Source organism: Grampus griseus (assembly GCF_964374135.1).
Source record: "Grampus griseus genome assembly, chromosome: 3".
NCBI lineage: Eukaryota > Metazoa > Chordata > Mammalia > Artiodactyla > Delphinidae > Grampus > Grampus griseus.
In genome coordinates, this window is record NC_139019.1 from 170568535 (window position 1) to 170588101 (window position 19567).

The following is a 19567-nucleotide window of genomic DNA, read 5'->3' on the forward strand; positions in this document are numbered from 1 at the left end:
GGTGAGGCTCTCTGCAGTGAGCAGCTGCCCACAACTGGTGGCGCACCCCATGCCCTCCCCGCAAGCCCGGGAAGATCCCCATCCTGGGCAGCCGGGGACAAGGGAGGCCAGAGCCCAGACCTGCCCTTGAGGAGCTTCTGTGTGTCAGGGAGTAGACGACAGAGTGTAAGTGCATGTGGCCGTCACGGTGTGAAGGGTGGTGTGGGCCTTGGGAGAGGGCAGCTTGAGCCCAGGGCTGACGTGTCAGCAAGGGCCTGAGGGGGGCACGGACACACCCGGGCAGAGCTGGTGCTCCAGGCTGTGGACCCATGCAAAGGCCCTGGGGCAGGACTGTGCCTGGTGAGCTGGAGGAACAGCCAGGAGGCCCCTGTGTCTGGAGCAGAGTGAGCGAGGGGGAGAGAGGGAGGAGGGGAGGGCAGGGAGGAGACAGGGCAGGTCATGCAGGGCCTTAGGGAGGACTTGGGCTGTTACCCCAGGAGGGAGGGCGGGACCCTGGAGGGCTGTGGGCAGAGAGGGGAAGGGCCGCCCTTCCCCTTGGTGTGGAGACCTGGAAACAGGTGGGCAGGGGTGCAGCGACCAGGGAGGACGCCCTGCCCGGGCAGGCAATGACAGGACTGCGGCCACAAGCAGGTGGAAATGGTGAAAGGCAGGCAGGTTCTGGATTTCTTGTGAATGTTTTAACGTGTAGTAAAATGTGTGTAACGTTTTAAGGTGTACAATCCTGTGGGTTTTAGTATATTTACTATGTTGTGTTGGCTACCACCATCTAATTCCAGAACATTCCATCACCCCCAAAAGAAGCCCCATCCCCATTATCAGTCACCCCCATCCCCTCCCAGCCCCTGACAACCATGAATCCACCCTCTGTGTCTGTGGATTTGCCTGTTCTGGACGTTTCCCATCAATGGAATCACACTTTCGTGTCCGGCTTCTCTCACTGAGCTTCGTGTTCTCCAGGTTGTGTCAGCGCGTCACCCCTTTCCATGGCTAACGTTCCAGTGTGTGGAGGGACCCTGTGTTGGGTTTCTGTCCTGCGGTTGGTGGGCATTTGGGTTGCTTCCGCTCTTTGGCTGTTGTGGATCGTGCCACTGTGAACACGTGTGTGCAGATTCTCGCGCTGGACGTATTTTGGAAACAGATGGAGGACTGGACGGGGGTGGGGTGAGAAGGGAGGACCTGGGGGCTGCAGGGCTGCTGGCCTGAGCACCTGGAAGGGTAGGGCTGAGGTTGTGGAAAGGAAATTCAGAAGCTTCGTTGGGTTTGGAGGCCCCCATGCGGCTGTGTTGGGGGGCAGAGAAGAGGTGGGAGGGCTGAGCCCCAGGTCGGCCCTACCCAGATGAGCGCCCGCCTCCTTCTCCAGCCTCTGCTCTCCCGGCTCGGCCCCTCAGCTGGGGGAGAGGCAGTGGCCTGGATGGTGGCCAGCAGACCCAGCTGTTGCCAGGACTCCGGGCTGCCTTTGTAGCTGTCAACAATGGCCCCGCAGGCCTTGGAGGCAGGAGCCCCCGGGCACCCAGAGGCAGACATGCAGACCCTGAGGCAGGAGGCTGCCCGGCCCTACGTCCCCCGGGGGACCCTGGAAGTGAACCTCCCGGCATCTCTCTACAGGTGAGCATGTCCTTGCACCTGCACTGCCTCTTTGGGTTTGCTTCCCACCAGTGTCTTTCAGTCTCCATAAAGGTATGTGGGTGCTGCACCTGCTCCCTGCACCCTCCCCACCCACCTGCACCAGGCTTGGGACCTGGCAGGAGTGGTGGTTCACGCATGCAGGACACACACACAGCCAGCCAGCAGAGCAGATAGGTTCCTGGGAGCCCTGCGCTGCTGGAACAACCCCACAAGGGGGCGGCATCGAGCACAGAATTTACCTCTCCCAGCTCTGGGGGCCGGGAGCCCCAACACCAAGGTGTCAGCAGGGCTGGGGCCTTCTGAGGCCTTGAGGTAACATCTGCCCCGTGTCCCTCCTGGCTTCTGGGGGTGCTGGCAGTCCGTGGCGTCCCTTGTCTCGTGACCTCCCCTGACCGTGTAGATACCCCAGCCTCACCAGGGCTCCGCATTAGGGTTGCACTAGGGCCTCCCTGACCTGGCATGACCCTATTAAGGGTCTTAAGTTATGTCTTGAGTTACATCTGCTAAGACCCTATTTGTCTTAACTTAAGATGTCTTAAGTTACATCTGCTAAGACCCTATTTCCAAGTAAGGTCATGTTCTGAGATTCCGGGTGGACGTGAACTGGGGGGACACGTTCAACCCATTAGAGGACCCATTAATAAGCGTTAATAAACTATAATGGGTCACCATGCTGCTTTACAGGAAAGGCGAGTCAGTGCCTTTGCTGCTGTTCCATTTCCAAGAAAATTAAGTAAAAAAAAAAACTGCCACCACGATAGAAGCAGGTTCCCACAGGCGTGTGATGGGATGGAATGGCTCGTGCCTACACGCTGCTTCTGGAATGAAGCAGAAACCAGTAAGAGTGGCGGCCCTGGTGGAGGGGACTGGCAGCTAGGTCAAGGAGACTCACTGCTTTTTCCAGTACTTTTATTTATTTAAATGTCATTGGATTTCTTGATTCTACGTCAAAAAGGCATTCATTTATTATGAGAAAAAAATGTTTTTCAGCCATAACGCGATGTTCTTTTATTAGTTTTTTTGAGGTGTAATTGACACAGAGACTCGCTTTTCATTGTGTGTTACTTTTGACTGTTTTAATTCCTTTTTACAAGCCAGGTGCATTTTGTAGTTTTGGTTCATTTTGTAGTTCAAAAGAGTGGGGCCTGCCAGACGGTCCCCAAACTCCCCTCCCTGCAAGTGGCAAAGCAGCCTGCGGCCACTTCCCAGAACTGACCAGGCCGAGCCCACCTCTTATGAAACACGTGGGTTTCTGGTGTTCCGTGTGGAGTGGGAACTCCAAGCAGGCACAGGGGAGAACGTTTTATCAGCAGCCCTGCTTGGACCATCTTGGGGCCACGGGCTCATTCCCTAGGGCACCTCCCTGGAGCAAGCTCGTCAGGTCAAAGCACGTGCCCATGTCTGTCTCTTGGGCAGTGGTGCTGCGAGGGTGTTCCCGAAGGACAGCTTTAGTTTTGATGGTATCTCATTGAGGTTTGATTTTTGCCATCGTTAGCATATTTCCACTTCCCTCTTTGCTCTGCCAGCCTCTGTTCCTTACACCATCCCTGCTGCCCCAGGGCCTTTGCACAAGCGGGACCCTCCTCACATCACTGCCACCTCCTCAGGGGAGCCCTCCTGATGCTTTCAGCCTGGGACGGGCTCTGGCAACAGTGGCCCCTGGAACAGGCACTCCTGTGTAGCTGCAATAGTTTCTCCTTTAAATGTGAGCTTGCCTTCACTCCCCGCTGGCCCCCATAGCTGGGCGGGTGGCGATGGCACAAGGGTTCCCCGAAGGTCTCCCTGGGAGAATGGGCTCCCCATACACTTTCCCAGTGTCCCCAACCCACGGCTCCCAGGCCAGACCAATGACGGTGAAACCTGCGCCACTCACTGAGCCATAGCTGAGACCACGTCCTCCTGGTGCACCTCCAGGCCAGGGGGGCTTCCTGGAGGAAAGGGCCTGCAAGTCTGGGAGGCTGGGCAAAGGACTTAGTAGAGGCAAGAAAAGATGAAATGTTTAGGAGGTCCTGGGGGTTGGGGAGGATGTGGCAGAGAGGAGGGGCTACAAGGGGTCAGCCTTCCGCCCTCTGCCAGCCTAGGTGGGAGGGTGTCCAGTACTGAAGGACAGACAAGGCCCCCCGCACCTCGGGCCAGGCTTCTGCATTCTGCACCCTCAGTGCTGGTGATGGGGATGAAGAGGCCCGGGGAGGGCAGGGGGGCTGAAAACTCAGTCTCTCTCCTCCCACCCCTGCCCTCAGCAATGACTACCTGTCCCAGGAGGGGCCCCGCCAGACACCGGCCATCAAGCAGGAGATGCGCTGGAAGTACACACCCACGGGACGGGACGCGGCCGGCCAGCTGTGGTACACGGGCCTGACCAACTCGGACTCTCGAGAAGCCTGGAACATGCTCCCTCGGGCTCTGGACAGCCCACACTTCGAGGCTTATGCCCGCAGGCACGGATGCCACAGCCCCCCCGGGAGCGCAGCATGCCCAGCATGCCCTCGGGTGAGTGCCCAGCCCGGCCCTCCCTGACACCAGGCTCGCCTGCAGGGGAGGGTGAGGCCCACAGGTGCAGAGATGACCCCTGACCCCTACCCCACAGCCTACACCCAGCGTCTCCGGGAGACCGCCTGGTACGACCCCATCATCCCTGCGCAGTACAGGGGCCCCCGCACACAGTACGGGAGCATGCTGTGGAAAGACAGACCCAACCGGGACGAGGAGTACGGTGAGCTTGGGCCAGGGGCAGGCGACCCAGGGGCTGGCGGTGAGACGCTGGGGGCCAGGAGGCGGGGCCAGCCGGTGACCCGGGTCCTGGCCCCCCCAGTGATCCACAGACACCAATTCGGGGTCAAGCCGCTGTGGCAGGCGTCTGACTACGGGCCATACCTGTCGGCGCCCCAGCGCCCGCGCTACACCACCCAGAACTACCGGCAGTGGGACCTGGAACCCTGCTGCCCCTCCACCAACCAGCAGCCCCGGCTCGTCTACACGCCCAGTCACTGATAAAGATCTCGTGCTGCCCGGTGTGGCTCTTCAGGGACCCGGCGCCTCTCCCCCAAGGCATCTGTCCACCTCTGGGGCTGGGGCCTGGGGAGGTCAGGCAGCCAGATGAAGGGAGCTCTGAACCAGGACCCCAGTGACCAAGCTCCAGGGCAGAGTCAGACAGACGACCTCTCCTGCCCTCGGCTCCCTCTACCCCGGGCCCCAGGCCAAGGCACAGTCCTGGCCCCAGGCGGCTCTTTACTCACTGTCAGCAGTGGCCTGGGTGCAGGGAGCCGCACTCGGGGCCCCGGCGTGCTGAGCCTCACCATCGCCACGGGCAGGGTCTGGGCCCAGCCCCCTAACCCTGAGGCTGGGGCTCCTGGCAGGCTCCGCAATGGCTCTGTCCTCCAGGGCCTGGCGGCACCCGGTAGTAGCACCCAGGAGACCCTAGGCTGGCCGGGGCTGAGCTCGGGGCAGGCCCAGCACCCAGGAGCCTCACATCCGGCCCCCACACAACACAGGGCACCCCGAATCATCCAGACAGCTGGGGGTGGGTTAGAGTCAGGATTGGGGTACCCCAGACCCACAAGGACCCCACCAGCCCCTGAATACCAGAGGGCCTAGCTCGGTGTCCCCGCCCTAGCGGGGAGAAGCTGCTGGTATCCCGCCCACCAAGCCCCACCTGACCCCCCCGCAGCCAGGCAGGGATGGGACAGACGCAGGAGTGGGATCAGAGCAGCAAAGGGGCCTCTTGCAGGCCTTGTAGGGCAGCGAGCGTTCACAGTCGCGGTTAATTTACAAAGGGTAAAGGACCATGGGGCGGTGTCAAGGTTGGGCTCCAGGGTGCCCTGCAAGAGAAGGGGGTGGAAGTGGGGTTAGGGAGGGCGGGGCCTGTCCTGGCCCAGACCTACACACCCATGGCTGGTTTGGGGCTTTTGTGGGGTGGCGGGGCCTGCAACTCACAGCTCCGAAGGCGGACGGGCCAGACCAGGAGACTGCACAGAGCCAGGGTGGCGGCCACGCCCACGCCACCCGTCACGGCCACCATCACCCAGTGGTAGAAGGCCACGCAGGCTTTGCAGCAGAGCTCTGAGCTGGGGGCAGGGGAAGGGCAGAAGGGGGGTGAGCAGACGCCTGTCGGTACCTTCCAGCCCCAGCCTGTACCTCCTGCTCCTCCCATCTCAGCCGGGGCACCCCATCTTTCCCCGCACTCAGGCCAGGACCAAGTGGTTGCCCTCAACCCCCTCCTCCCCTCCAACAGCTGATACTTAAGTCAGTAAGGTCAGCTCTGCCTTCCAAGTCTACCCCAGACTGCCCATTTCTCCTTCCTCAGGATCCAGCTCCGTCACCACCTGCCCCCCCCCACCATCCTAGTCCCCTCCCTGTTCCCACCCTCCCTTCCCTGTCTGTCCTCCCCGCAGTAGCCGCCAGAGGGCGCCTGTGAGCACCTGACTCAGACCCCGCCCCTTCTGCTCACAGCCCTCCAGGGGCCCACCTCCCTTGGGGCAAAAACCCAAGTCCTCTTGTGGCCCAAAGGCCCTGCACGACCCATCCCCTCCCTGCCCTCCCCTCCTCCCTCTCTCCACCTCGCTCACTGTGTTCTAGCCACAAGGGCCTCGTTGCTGTCCTTCCACCATGCCAGGCACAGTCCTGCCCCAGGGCCTTTGCACAAGGATGCTCCTCCCCATACGCCTAGAACTCCCTGACATCCTCCAGGTCTTGGGTCCCACGTCACCTCAAGGCAGCCCTTCCTGACTTCTCGCCCCAGTCAGGCCTCCCCAAGTGGTGTCCTTCACACCCTTTGTACACATTTATTCATGAGATGATTCATGTGGCTCGTGTTGTCCCCAGCTCCATGAGGACAGGGGACCAGGCCAGCTTTCAGTCCCAAATCCTGGGCTTCTACAGGGTGCAAACTCAGGTCTAGAACCATCTGGGGCTGGAACCCTAGGTTCTGAGGGTCTGAATTACAGGGATTCCAGGCTCTCCCTCTGCCCTGTCTGCTCACATCCCCCCGATCCATCTGTGTGTCCTCAGCACCCGGCCCAGGACAGACTGTTGGCTCAGTAAATAAATGGGTGCTCGAGGTGGGGAATAACCCGGTCTCCCTGGCTGTGAGGCCACCGGGGCGGGGTCTTCTGTTCTCATGGAATTAGCAGACCTGGGGCAGCGCCTGGGGCACAGCACGGCCTCAGCACAGCTCATTAAACGCAAGAACAAATGGATAGGGGTACTCACGAGCAGGGGTGCAGGCTCTGGATGGCCATGACTGCCAGCCCATTGGCCACCTTGTCCAAGAAGCTCATGGCGCCATACACGAAGGCTCCGCTGTGCTGGGGGGGCACGAGCAGGGGGTCAGCATCCCAGGCCTCGGCCCTGGTCCCCAACCCCAACCCGGACTGGCTCAGCGGCCCTACCGTATGGGGGCCGATGAGGTCAGCTGTCATGGCCAGCGAGGTGACGAGGATGGTGGCACAGCCCATGCCCAGCAGCACAGCCACCACATACACAGCCACACCCAGCTCATCTGCCAGTGCCACCCAGGCTGCGAAGGCCAGGATCACCAGGAGGCCCACAAAGTAGGTCATCTGCAGAGAGCCCGGCCCAGCATCAGGCCCACCTCGCTGGGCAGCCCTGAGCCTGGCACTTGCCCTTTCTGATCTTCAGTCCGGCCCCCAACCCCAGCAAAGGCGGGGCTTTGAGTTGAGTTATCCCTAAGGAGCCCCCAGCTCTGACCTCAGAGGATTTTGAGCCTCAGAGGTGCTCCGAGCTCCAGGGAGCAGATGTTCTAGGGCTATGCTGTTACAGCTGCCACTAGAGGTGGGCGGCTACTTGGGTCTCAACGCAACTCAATTAAAAGGAAACAAAATGAAGCATTCGGTTCCTCAGTCACGCCGGCCACCCTCTGGCTCCCACGCTGGGCCGTGGTCTGGAGTCGCCCAGGTTGCACAAGGCACACTACCCTCTGCCCGGCCTACTCACATTCCTCCCGATGCACTTGTTGACGGGCTTCAGAAGGAAGGAGGAGAGGAAGCCGCTGAGGTACATCACCAGTGGGATGGTGGCGATGAACTTCTGTCGGGGCAGAGTGGGCACAGGCGTGTGAGGAGTGGCTCATCAGCCTCAGGGCCCCGCACCCCCGCCACCCGGCCGGCTCACCTTAGGCAGGTTGAGGGAGTAGGTGAGGTACATGGCCATGTATGTCTGGGACAGGTTCACAATGAGCCTCGTGCTCATGTACAGCGAGCCTACCTGTAAACAGAGGGACGGGTCAGAGGGGGGCCCTCCTCTACTCCCATAAGCGGGGAGCACTGGGGGCCAACGGGAGTAACCCTGCAGCTGGCACCCGATCCATTAGTAGTGACTGCCTAGCTGGTCAGGTGGAGAAGAGAGCAGTGACATTAGTAATGTCTGCCCTGGGTGTGGCTGGAGAAGGGGCTACGTTTTGCTCCAATGTCTGCCATCCCTGCCTGCAGCCGCACAGAGTAAGGGCCTGGTGGGAGAGGGGCATCAACTCCAACAGCCTCTGCCCCTGTGACATACCTGATAAAAGGCTGGCTCCCGAAGCCAGTGTTTCCAGAGCAGCAAGGGCTGGGCAGTAGCAGGGGCCAACAGAGGGCTGTGTTCATCTGGCTCCTCCACCTGCCGCCGGCGCCCCTCCCTGGTGCCCAGGTGGAACAGCAGTGAGAAGACAGCTCCAACGCCCACCACCAACAGCGAGAGGTTCTGGGGACCGGGCAGGAGAGGGGTCAGCAGCGACTCTCGGCCCAAGCCCTGAGTTCAGGGCCTTGGGGTTGTCCCACCCGGGCAGCAGCCAGCCTTGGCCCACCCCGGGCCCCAGCTCACCCGGAACACCGGCACATCTTGGACCCCCAGCTGGTCATAGACATCCTGGGTGGACCCCATGTGGGGAGAGCCCTGCAAGTGGAGCAGAAGCCAGGCAGCCCCATAGACGGTGATGCTGGCCACCACGGTGAAGGCGTACCTGCCAAGGCACAGGCAAGGCCTCAGCAGGGCAGCCCGGGAGCCACGCAACCACTTACTCCCCAGGCAGGCGTACAGTCAGAGCGTCTGGGGAACCTCCGGCCAGGTGATTTCAGCCACCAACACACTGGGTAGCCCAGGAAAGCCTCTGCTGGCCTCAGTTTCCCCAGCTTGCACGTATCTGATTTCTCTGGCCCAAGACCCCACCGTGAGGTCCCATCTGCCTGGGGCCTGAATGTAGAGACTCAGCAAAGCAGGGCCAAGTCAGGCCTGCAACCCAGAAGCCTGAGAACCCAAGATACTCAGAAATCCTGGGCTTCAGCTGGGCAAGGGCTCCATGGTCTAGAGTCATCCGAGTCCACTCCTGCCTGCAGCCCCAGAGCCATGGCCTGCCTAGGGCCCTGGCCGGGGCGAGGAGCCTCTGGATCTCACCAGGAGTCCACTTCCCTTTCTGAAAGTGAGAACAAGAACACCCGCAGAAGTCAAGGCGAAAATGACACGAGGCAGGCGGTAAAGCACTTGCGGGTAGAAAGCGCCCAGAGGTTGGCCTCTACCGGGCCCAGCCTGTCCCCCTCAGCTGGGGCCCTCGGGGGCCCCAGGCATTGAGCAACCCCCGCCGTTAGTGCCCGCAGCTCTCGGCCGTAATGGGGAACTGGGCTCAGACAAGCAGGGCCCTCATGACGAGCGCTTATGCCCGCACGGCCACCTTCATGTGTGACGTCCCTCCTGCCGAGAACTGTCATCTGATCCCTGGTCCCACTGCACAGGCCCCACTCTGCTCCAACCCTGTCCCTGGGCACATGACAACCTCTCGGACTTGTGAGAATTCAAGATCTTCTGCATGACGGGCCCAGAACTGTGCCCAGCCCACAGCAAGCGTTCCATAAGTGCCCCTGCTACCATCACATGCAGAATCACCTCCTTCAGCACCTCAAGCAAGAAACGGACGCGCTGGGCGCCAGCTGTACCCACATGTGGGAGGCGGGATTCTAAGATGGTTCAGACATTCCCATGGCCTGCCTCCCTGCCCCCTCTAACCCCCTCCCCTTGGGGAACAGGACGTGTGAATGTGATGGGACGTCAAGCCCGTGTTAGGTAACTGTGGCAAAGGTAAAGGGATTTTGTGGATGTGAGTAAGGGAGATTATCCTGAGTGGGCCTGACCTAATCAGGCGACCCTCAGAAAGTGGGCTCACACCATCCCTGAGATGAGAGACTCGTGCTGGCCTCGAAGAAGCAGCAAGTCCCTACGACTTCTTTTCTTGGCCGTGCCGCGCAGCGTGCAGGATCTCAGTTCCCCGACCAGGGATCAAACCCGTGCCCCTGCAGTGGAAGCGCAGAGTCCTAACCATTGGACAGCCAGGGAAGTCCCCACCCCCAAGACTTCTAAATCTATAAGAAGACAAACACTGCCAACAATGACATGAGCAGGGCAGAGGGACCCCAAGCCTCAGATGACGCCCCAGCCCTAGCCGACACCTTGACTGCAGCCTCAAGACTAACGCTGAGAACCCAGCTAAGCTAAGCCAGACTCCTGACCCACAGAAACCAGGAGGTGGTCAATGGGTGCTGTTTGAAGTTGCTAACTTGGTGCTCATTTGTCACGCAGCAATGGCTGAATAACACACTAATGTACAGATGCCCACGCTGGGGCAGAGTCCCAGAGCCGCACAGCCAAGCAGAGCCCAGACATGGGAGGGTGGCCCTGGGCCCCCCGCCGTGCCTGCTCTTCGCACGCCTGCCTGCCCTGCCCCGAAGGTTGCACCTGAGAGCCGTGAGCTCCACCTTCTCATGGTCGTTGGTGACGAGCTCCGGGATGAGGCTGAGGTGGGCAATCTGTGTAGCAGCCCAGCCGAACTGGAAGATCACGATGAAGGGCCCGTAGTAGAGGAGGGCAACCCACTCAGGCGTGGTGGCGTTGCAGCCCAGGCAGGGGCTGAAGATGAAGGGGAAGGACAGCAGGACGCAGATAGTGCCTGTGGACAAGCAGAGCGGGGAGGGCACATTGCAGGGTCTTCCCACGCTGGCCCAGGGCTCCCCAGGTGAGCGGGTGGGGACAAAACCGAGACATGGAAAAAGTTAGAGACCCCCTCCACAAACACACACACAACAAAGTCACACAGTGAGTGGGTGTCAGCAACCCGGGGCTCCCCAGGCTTACAGCCCCTGTGACAGATGGGGAACTAAGGCCGAGAGATCTGGGGCCCCCCCTGAGGACACACAGCCCAACAGGACAGAGGGGCTGGGCCTCCCAGTCCAGGCCCTACGCCCCTCGTGTGTGATGGGGGAACTGACACAGAGCCGGCCACATGCTGTAACCATGCAGGGGCAGGGCCAGATGACAGGGGCCAAGAATGGGCTCTTGCCATGCCGGCTCAGGGCTCGCCAAGTTTGCCCCCTTGGTGACAGCTGGGGAAACAAGCCGAGCCTAAGGCCACGCAGCAGGTTGAAAGGGCGCTGTGGAGGTCCCCTGGGGAACTGCCCACCACAGATGCGCCACTTACCCCATCACTTCCCCTTCCCGCCTCACCCATGGAGGGGGCCTTTTCCTCCCAGCTCCTACCAGGCGTCCCGTGGGGCTGCCAGGAGTCAGGAGGCCCAGGTGCCTCTCCCTGGAAAACACTCATACCTCAGAACAAGCACAAGTTCTCCCCGAGGTCCCAAAGGGGCCTGCACCACCCGCCCTGACCCATCCCCTCCTCCCTCTCTCCCCCTCGCTCACTCTGCTCCAGCCACTCGGGCCTCCTCCCTGTTCTTCCTGCCCCAGGGCCTTTGCACAGGCTGTCCCCTCTGCCTGGAATGCTTTTCCCATGACATCTTAGCAAGGCGCACTCCTCTTCATCCCTCCAGGACTCAACTAAAATGCCACCTCCTCAAAGAAGCCCCCCTGACCAGCCCAGTCACCAGCAGTCCCCTCCCCACTCTGACACCCTCTGTCTGAACCCTGCTTTCTCTCCTTCATACCCTTTGCACACACAGGAATTCTTTTGTCTCTCTGTCTGGGGGGTGGGTAACAGGTCTCTCCAAGTCACTTCTGTGTCCCTGGCACCCAATATAGAGTCTGGCACATCAAGATCTTTTGAATGAGTGAATAATAATAATAGTGGCCTCTATTTAAAACAGCCCAAAGAGGTGAACGTTATTATTAAACCAACCCATTTCCTGATGAGTAAACTGAGGCCCACTGAGTGAGCTGCAGAGCTGCGAGGCCAGCCTGCTGGACTCAGCCATGCTCCTTCCCTCCAGCCCTCCACGCTTCTCCTCCCATCCCAGAGCGCCTGGAGCCAGACTTCCTTCCTCCCCACCAGGCCCCGGAGGTGACCTCATGCCCCAGACCCTGGGCCCACCCCAACAGTTCAGGGACTGGGAAATGAAACCAAAACCACGCTTGGTATTTCTCTGGAACTGGTGCCTGGAAGAGGCACCCCAGGCAGATTCCTGGTAGCCTGGAGGCCACCCCGGGGCCAGACAGGAACTGTAGACTCTGGTCAAAAGAATGTGCAGCCCTGGCCGGACGGACTGTACCCTGCTGCTGCCCAGGACACGTTAACCATTGTCAGGGCCAGGCTGCCTGGCTGGGGGACTTTGGGCAAGTGACTGCCTCTCTGGGCCTCCGTTTCCAGGAAAGGGAGCTAATAAAAATTCCTCACAAAATTGGCATGAGAATTAAGAGTTACTGTGTGAAATCGGAAGCTCCTACTTCTTTGCGCCACTTCCTGTCTCAGCAACTTCAAAGCCATGAGATGTCACACCTTTGCAAAAGCTGTTTCAACTACTTGGAATGCCCCCCTACACACATACACTCCTATTCGTCCTTCAAAGCCCCAAAGCTAATGTCCCCTCCTCCAGAGCTCTGCTTCTTCCTATGAAGCCCAGTCTACCCACCTGCCCAGCTTGGACCCGACAGGAGTGTCCATGTCTGGCTTTCCGGGTCCTCTCTGCGCTAGACGGGGAGCCCCGAGGGCTTGTTAAGGGAAAGAATGAGTCTGTCCCCACCACCCACAGACTTGGGTAAAAAAGAGAAGTGAGCACTGAGGCCGAGGTGACCTTCACTCAAGTCACCTTATCAGGCATCACAAGGGGCCACCCTGGCTTCCCCTCTCCACGGATCTTCCTGGATCTCTGCATATGCAGGGAGAGGGCACAGGTGGAGGCCCTGGTATCTGGTTGGGGCACCCATCATAAGCTGAAGGCATAAACACAAAGCCTTCAGTGTACTGACAAAGGTGCCTCCACTACCCTAACCTCCCCTCTGCAAGGGGACTCAGCATCTCCCCCTGGGGTCAGGTGGGGCCGTCGCTGAACCTCAACCCCCCACCTACAAAACGGAAAGACAGGCTGTTACGAGGTCCCACCTCAGGGCCTTTGCACATGCAGCGTCCACTGCCAGGCAAACCTACCTGTGGCTGACTCCATCTCCTTAGAAGGGGCTCACCTGTCTGCCCCAGAGAAAACAGCCCTCACATCTCTCTGACCCAAGAACTACCTTTTTTGTGTGTCAACGGGTCTACTCAACTATTATGAACAAAACTGCATTTGATACTCTGGGCTCAGCTCTGTAAGCAATCCCAACCGCAGCCCACAGAGGGATACCTCTGTCTGGGGTCTGAGTCACATGCCTCTCCCTGCTCCCGCCACGCCCCCGCACCCGGGCTGCTAGCCTAATGTGACCCAAGAACAGCCTGTGCATCCTCAGTGTCTAAGAAACTGAAATCCAGCCCCTAAGCCACGGCCACAGCAACGCCAGCCACTTGCAGGCAACTTGGAGATCTGTTGTACCTTGCAAAAAATGTCCCTCATGAGGGCCAAGGCAAATCACTGCCTCCTCAGTCATTGTTCCCAAGGGCAAGGAGATACCAGTCGGCCCTCCTGGTTTCTGGAAAGCTGCCGCCCAGAATTCCCAGAAGCGGGCAGGATTCCTGGTTCTGCCTCCTTAAATGCCCGGCATGCCCCAAGCGCCAGGATGCGGCGGGTACTTCTGCCAGCGAAAGAACAGCAGTCAAAGTGGCCAGGGCTAATCTCAGGGCCCAGGGTCCGGGCGGGCAGAGAAGGGATGCCAGGAGCCGGGCCTTATCATGGGTGTGCACCGGGCAGGGTGCCCCGGCCCCCGTGGGACCCACCTCCTCCCCTCACCAACAGCCCTCTAGTCCAGGTAACTCCCTCATAACAAACAGAGGGTGACCCCATTACCTGCTCTGCAGATCCCCATCCCATCAGCCGGACAAGCACAGAACCCCGACCCTTCTGGCTCACCCGGTCCCCAACCCAGTTCCCAGGACAGCTCCCCAAAGCCACCAAGTGCCAGGTTGCCCGAGATGAGTGAGGGGATGGATGCACAAAGTGCACTGGGGGAACAGACAGCCAGAGGGGACTCTAGGCAGCCTGGCTCAAGAGTTGTCCTGGGTGGTCACCCTGATACAGATGAAGTCAGGCCAGACCAGATAGACTGACAGAGGAGGCGCGGTCAGTAGATCCAACCCAGAGAGGGTTCAGGGTGCCCCGGAGGATCAGACAAAGAAAAGTGACACTGGACGGTCACACGAACAGTCAGACGGAGGAGGCTCCGCGGGTCGGCCGGCAGCCATGCGACAGACAAACAGAAGGGGTACTGGGCAGTTAAGCAGACAGATGGGAAGGCTCATGGGTTGGGCAATTAGAGAGGACGGAGCAGTGGGACAGAGGGGGTAGGTGCGGGCTCTGAGCCAGGCAGTCGGATGGGGGAGTCCGGACCGGGGCTTACCGACCAGGTGCCAGGCCTTGCGCGGGCCGAAGCGGGCGCAGCGGCCTGCGGCGCGGTCAGCCTCGAAGCCCACGAGGGGCGTGCACAGCCCGTCGGCCACCTGACCGAGCAGCAGCAGCAGGCCGGCGCCGCGCGAGCTGTAGGCGCGCACCGAGTGCAGGTAGAGCAGCAGGTAGGTGAACCACATGGACGCGCAGAGGTCGTTGAGGAAATGGCCCACGGCGTAGCTCAGCCGCGCAACGAGGGATAGCGGCCGCGGGGCCGCCCCCGCTCCGGCCGCCGGGGGCCCCGGGCCCATGGCGGCGCTCCGGGCTCGGCCCGTCCGTCCAGCGCCGGCAGACGGGACCCCCGGCCCTGGCTGCCCGCGCCCCTCTCTCCCTGCTTCGCTGTCCTATCCCGCCCCGCCCGCCCCGCCGAGCGCTTTTGCGGCGACAAAGCCGGTGGACCCGAGACTAGCTCGGGCGGGGCGGGGAATCCCGGGAGCGGCGTCCGCGTCCGCCAATCGGGGCCGCGGGCCAGGGACGGAAAGCCAATCATCACGAAGAGAGGCGTGGTCGCGGGGTTAGCCCGGCCTCGACGCCCGGCACCGACGGGGCTACTGGGTCCTAGCGCCCGACGATTTCACAGTGGTTTGCGGACCCCTCCCACGGAGGTGAGGGGCGACGCCAAGGGCACCCCTAATCACATCCCCGTCTCCAAGCCCGCGCCACCTCAGCCTGACTGCAAATTTACGAGGCCTGCCTGCTGGAGGCCGGGGCAGACGGGGTGAGTTCGGGGCGTGGGTGGGTGGGAGAGGTCTGAGTCCGACCTCGCCTCTCTTGGGGCCCGGTGATTTCCCGACGCGGAGAGACCCAATCGGATGCAGAGAGGACGCATTGGTTCTAATTATTTAGTTATTAACGATAATAATGGGGATAATCAGAATTCTAACACCAGCTGGTATTTAATGAGCGCTGACTGTGCCGAGCGCCCCACGTGGATTTTCTCATCCCACTAGAGCAGGAGGCGGGGCAAATCTCCGATTTCACAGGCGACAAACCCGCCCAGAGAGGGGACGCAGGTGCTCTGGGGCGCACAGTGAGTCAAGTGCATGCGACTCTGAGGCCTGTGCTCTGGACCCCTCCCCATCCTCCTTCCAACAGCCCTCCCACGATTGGGTCACCACGCAAGCAGTTTCAAGTTCCTCCAAGCGTAGGGTGCAGCTCCCCCGGCCTCCGGTCCTCCAACAGCAGTGGAGGCCTGCACTCCACTGCACTCTGGAGCCAGAGTCACGGGATCCAGCCCCAGCCCCACCCCCTCCTAGCTCTTCCGGCTGGGACGAATCCATTTCGGGGGGGCCTCAGTCTCCCGAGCTCTAGAATGGGTATAATGTATGTTTAAAAGGATATAAGCTTTATCTTTTTTTTTTTTTTTTTTGGCCTCACCGCGCGGCAGGTAGGATCTTAATTCCCTGACCAGGGATGGAACCCGCGCCCCCTGCAGTGGAAGCGAGGAGTCTTAACCACTGGACCAGCAGGGAAGTCCTTTAAGCGTTCTCTCAATATTCTCAGCCAGAAAGGCTTTCCAGCACCCTCTCCTCCCCCTCGGTTATTACTCCGGGTTCCACAGTGTCCTGGGCTGCCCCCATCACAACCCTGACACCTCCTCCTTTCCCTGCCCCAATTGTAACTGTCTCCCCCACTGGACCATGATCCCTGTGAAGGCAGGAACCAGGTCCCTCTTAGTCACTGCGTTGTCCCCAGCGATGCCTGGCACATAGTAGGAACTCAAGAAACATCTGTCAACCGACTGAATGGTGGACATACAGGCAGAGAATCAGAAATGCAGACAGAAATTGGGAAACAGAGGGGAACCCACTTATAAACTTGAAGCCCAGGCAGCCCAAGGGGTGCCTGGCCCAGACGCCCACACTGACGCAGACCACCGACAATTCTTTCATGAAAAGGAGCCTGAAAAACTGGTGTGGATGGGGAATAGTGGCTCCAAGAGATATAGCCTGGCAGGGGAAGAAAGGAGATAAGGGGTAGACCCAGATCTTTGATAAATGGATTAGGAGCGATAAGAACCACAAGTCTTTCCTCCCTGCTGGGTATGCTCCCCTTCGATGATTTCTCCAAAGGAAATGGAAGACGACTTTTAAAATTACTAGCCTAGGGACTCCCCTGGTAGTCCAGTGGCTGAGACTCTGCGGAGTTCCCAGTGCAGGGAGCCCAGGTTCGATCCCTGGTCAGGGAACTAGATCCCACATGCTGCAAATAAGAGTTCGCATGCTGCAGCTAAAAATAGATCCTGCATACCGCAACTAAGACTCAGTGCAGCCAAATAAATATTTAAAAAAAATACTAGGCTAAGCTTTTCATTTGCATTCCTCCTCTCCTTTCACCCCTCAACACTTCACACCCATTTTTTAAAAGTCTTTATTGAACTTGTTACAATATTGCTTTTTTTTTTTAATATATATAAATGTATTTATTTTTGGCTGCGCTGGGTCTTTGTTGCTGCATGCGGGCTTTCTCTAGTTGCGGCGAGCGGGGGCTACTCTTCGTTGCGGTGCTCGGGCTTCTCATTGTGGTGGCTTCTCTTGTTGTGGAGCACGGGCTCTAGGCGCGCGGGCTTCAGTAGTTGCGGCACGTGGGCTCAGTAGTTGCGGCTCGCAGGCTCTAGAGCACAGGCTCAGTAGCTGTGGCGCACGGGCTTAGTCGCTCCGCGGCATGTGGGATCTTCCCGGACCAGGGCATGAACCTGTGTCGCCTGCATTGGCAGGTGGATTCTTAACCCCTGTGCCACCAGGGAAGTCGCCACACCCATTTTACAGATGAGAAAACTGAGGCTCAGACAGACGTCCCTTGCCAGAGGGCAAGCAGCTAACAAGAGGCGGATTCAAGTTTCCAACTGAGCTCCCTGTGACTTCCAATACCTTTGAGTTATTTATTCACTGGCAGGAGAGAGCCCACCTGGAGGGAAAGGTGGCTCAGTTTTCCCTCTTATCCGCCTCCTGTGTGGGTCAGGAACACAAGACGTCATCCCCGCAGCCCCTTGGGGCAGATGCAGCAGGGGAACGAGGGGATGTTTGGCAGAGGCACCAGCACATCTCTGATCTCTGGGTCCTTGCGCTGTTAGAGTCAGCTAGTATTTCCTGGCCTTGACTCTGTGGGGAAGGCAGGAACAAAGCTGATTCTGACCCTGGGGGAGCCAGGGAGCTGCCTCCGGAGCATCGTCATTCATTCATTCATGAACTCATTCATTCATTCATGAACTCATTCATTCAGTGGACCTGGTCTCAGGCTGAGCAACTGTGGACCCCCAAAGCTTCTGAAGCCCCTCGTCTTAAGGTGGGGGGGGCGGAGCCACACCCTCCGAGCCCCCCGTGGTCAGTGCTGGGGCTGGAAGAATCAGACCAAAAGGGTGATTAAGTGGCAGAGGAGTTCGGACATTACCCCCAGGTCACTGGAGCCACAGTAGAGTTTTTAGAAGCGGGGAGGGTCAGATAAAACGTCTGTGAGGGTGAGGGTGAGGGCGGTTTATTCCAAAGCAGGCCTCAGCTGCATGGGTGGGACACCAGTGGAGGGCATACATGACCCGAATAAGAGGCAGACTTGCTGGGAAGATCAGAGAAGGCCATTGCCTAGGGGAAGGAATGACAGGAAGGAGAGATAAATGCCCAGCCCTCAGAGAAGGACAGACAGGCTTGTGGTCAGGAGAGATCTGGACATCCTTTGATGCCCCCAGAGCATCCCCAGCCCCCTCAGACGCGCCAGAACCGCGTCTCCCCTCCTCCCAGCTGGAGATCAGATGTCCCGGTGGCCGCTGTCCAGCCTCCGGAGAAGTGCTTGCTTTGATCTTCTTCTGACCCAGGTCAAAATGGGGGACGGGGGGGCACTCAGAGAGGGAGGGTTCGGATGGAGGCTCAGAAGAAATTTCCTTAGATCCCTGGGTGGCTGTGCAGAGCCCACAGCCAAGACCAAACCCAGGCAGTTTCATGCAAGCCACTCAGTTTCCCTTTCTGTGAAATGGAGGTGAGAGAAGCAACTCTGAATAGAGTTCTTGGGAGGTCTTAGGGAGATCAGACAGGGAAAGAACTTCTTGGGCCCTGGAACGGGGTTTCTCAAGCTGGCCAGTATTGACAGTTGGCCCTGGATTGTTCTCTGTGGTGAGAGCTGGCCTGGGCATTGCAGCATCTCTGGTCCCCACCCACCCCCGGCCCCAGTCGTGAAAACCAAAATCGTCTCTCGACATCGGGTGGGGGCAGGGGAGGGGGCGAATTGCCCCGAGGTGGGAACCACTGCAGTAGAAAATCCTCTGTAACACGGGCTTCAGTCTCCGTGGACAAGACTAGCCAATGCTTGTCTGTCCTTCTGTCCTACCCTGAGGGCTGGGCATTTATCTCTCCTTCCTGCGTCATCCCTACCCCTAGGCAGGGCCTTCTCTGATCTGAGCACTATGCCGTGAAGTAAACTCATTCGAGTGAATTAAACTCATTATATCCTTCCAACATCTCATAAAGGCAGACATGGTTATTATCCTACTTCACAGAGGGAGCAAACTGAGGTGCAGAGAGTTTTGATAAATTGCCCAAGTCACACAGCTGGGGCTCAGCGCCACCTCCCTGAGCTCCTGAGGGTCCAGCAGCAGTGGGGGTGCCCCCTCCTCAGAGGTCTGAGACCCCCGTCTCCACACCCCTTCGTTGCGGCAGCTGATACCTCTGTGTTTCCCTTTTGCCTCCTCGGCCCTTCGATGCCGATGAAAGCAATCCCCTGTATTAAATTCACTCTGTAAAAAAGCCTGAGCAGGGCTGATCTATCCTGGGAGCACCAACAACACCCTGATCCTTCCTGGGGGTGGAGAGAAGTTGAACCACCCTATGCTAGCAAATAAGCATTAAAAACATAAACGGGGGACTTCCCTGGTGGTCCAGTGGTTAAGACTCTGACTTCCAACTCAGGGGGAGCAGGTTCAATCCCTGGTCGGGGAGCTGAGATCCCACATGCCTCGCTGCCAAAAAACCAAAACATAAAACAGAAGCAATATTGTAACAAATTGAATAAAGACTTTAAAAATGGTCCACATCAAAAAAATCTTTAAAAAAGTAAATGGGGGACTTCCCTGGCGGTCCAGTGGTTAAGACTCCGTGCTCCCAATTCAGGAGGCACAGGGTCGACCCCTGGTCCTGGTCGGGGAACTAAGGTCCCACATGAGCACGGCATGGCCAAAAAAAAAATAAAAATAAACGGGAGGCACCACACCCCAG

At 59.1% G+C, this 19567-nt stretch overlaps 2 protein-coding genes across 4 annotated transcripts; one reads left to right on the plus strand and one right to left on the minus strand.

The window, feature by feature from the left end:
• Positions 1–870: 870 nt before the first annotated feature.
• TEKTIP1 (tektin bundle interacting protein 1) lies at positions 871–4634 on the plus strand. The gene is given in 5 exon segments (XM_082651875.1): positions 871–1605; positions 3867–4101; positions 4104–4116; positions 4214–4339; positions 4439–4634. Coding segments are annotated over 5 exon segments (687 nt in total). The 5' UTR covers positions 871–1471; the 3' UTR covers positions 4618–4634.
• Positions 4635–5342: 708 nt separating this feature from the next.
• MFSD12 (major facilitator superfamily domain containing 12) lies at positions 5343–14617 on the minus strand (the record flags this gene model as incomplete). Of its 3 annotated transcripts, XM_082651873.1 has the most annotated exons (10): positions 5343–5444; positions 5560–5690; positions 6835–6929; positions 7014–7184; positions 7579–7671; positions 7756–7848; positions 8140–8322; positions 8443–8581; positions 10345–10555; positions 14320–14617. In XM_082651873.1, the coding sequence occupies 10 exons, from the start codon at positions 14615–14617 to the stop codon at positions 5422–5424; spliced, it is 1437 nt and encodes a 478-aa protein (XP_082507999.1). In that variant the 3' UTR covers positions 5343–5421. The 3 variants fall into 3 exon arrangements, with proteins under 3 accessions (XP_082507999.1, XP_082508000.1, XP_082507998.1); XM_082651874.1 differs by lacking the exon at positions 5343–5444 and having other exon boundaries at positions 5469–5690; positions 14347–14617; XM_082651872.1 differs by lacking the exon at positions 5343–5444 and having other exon boundaries at positions 5469–5690.
• Positions 14618–19567: the final 4950 nt, after the last annotated feature.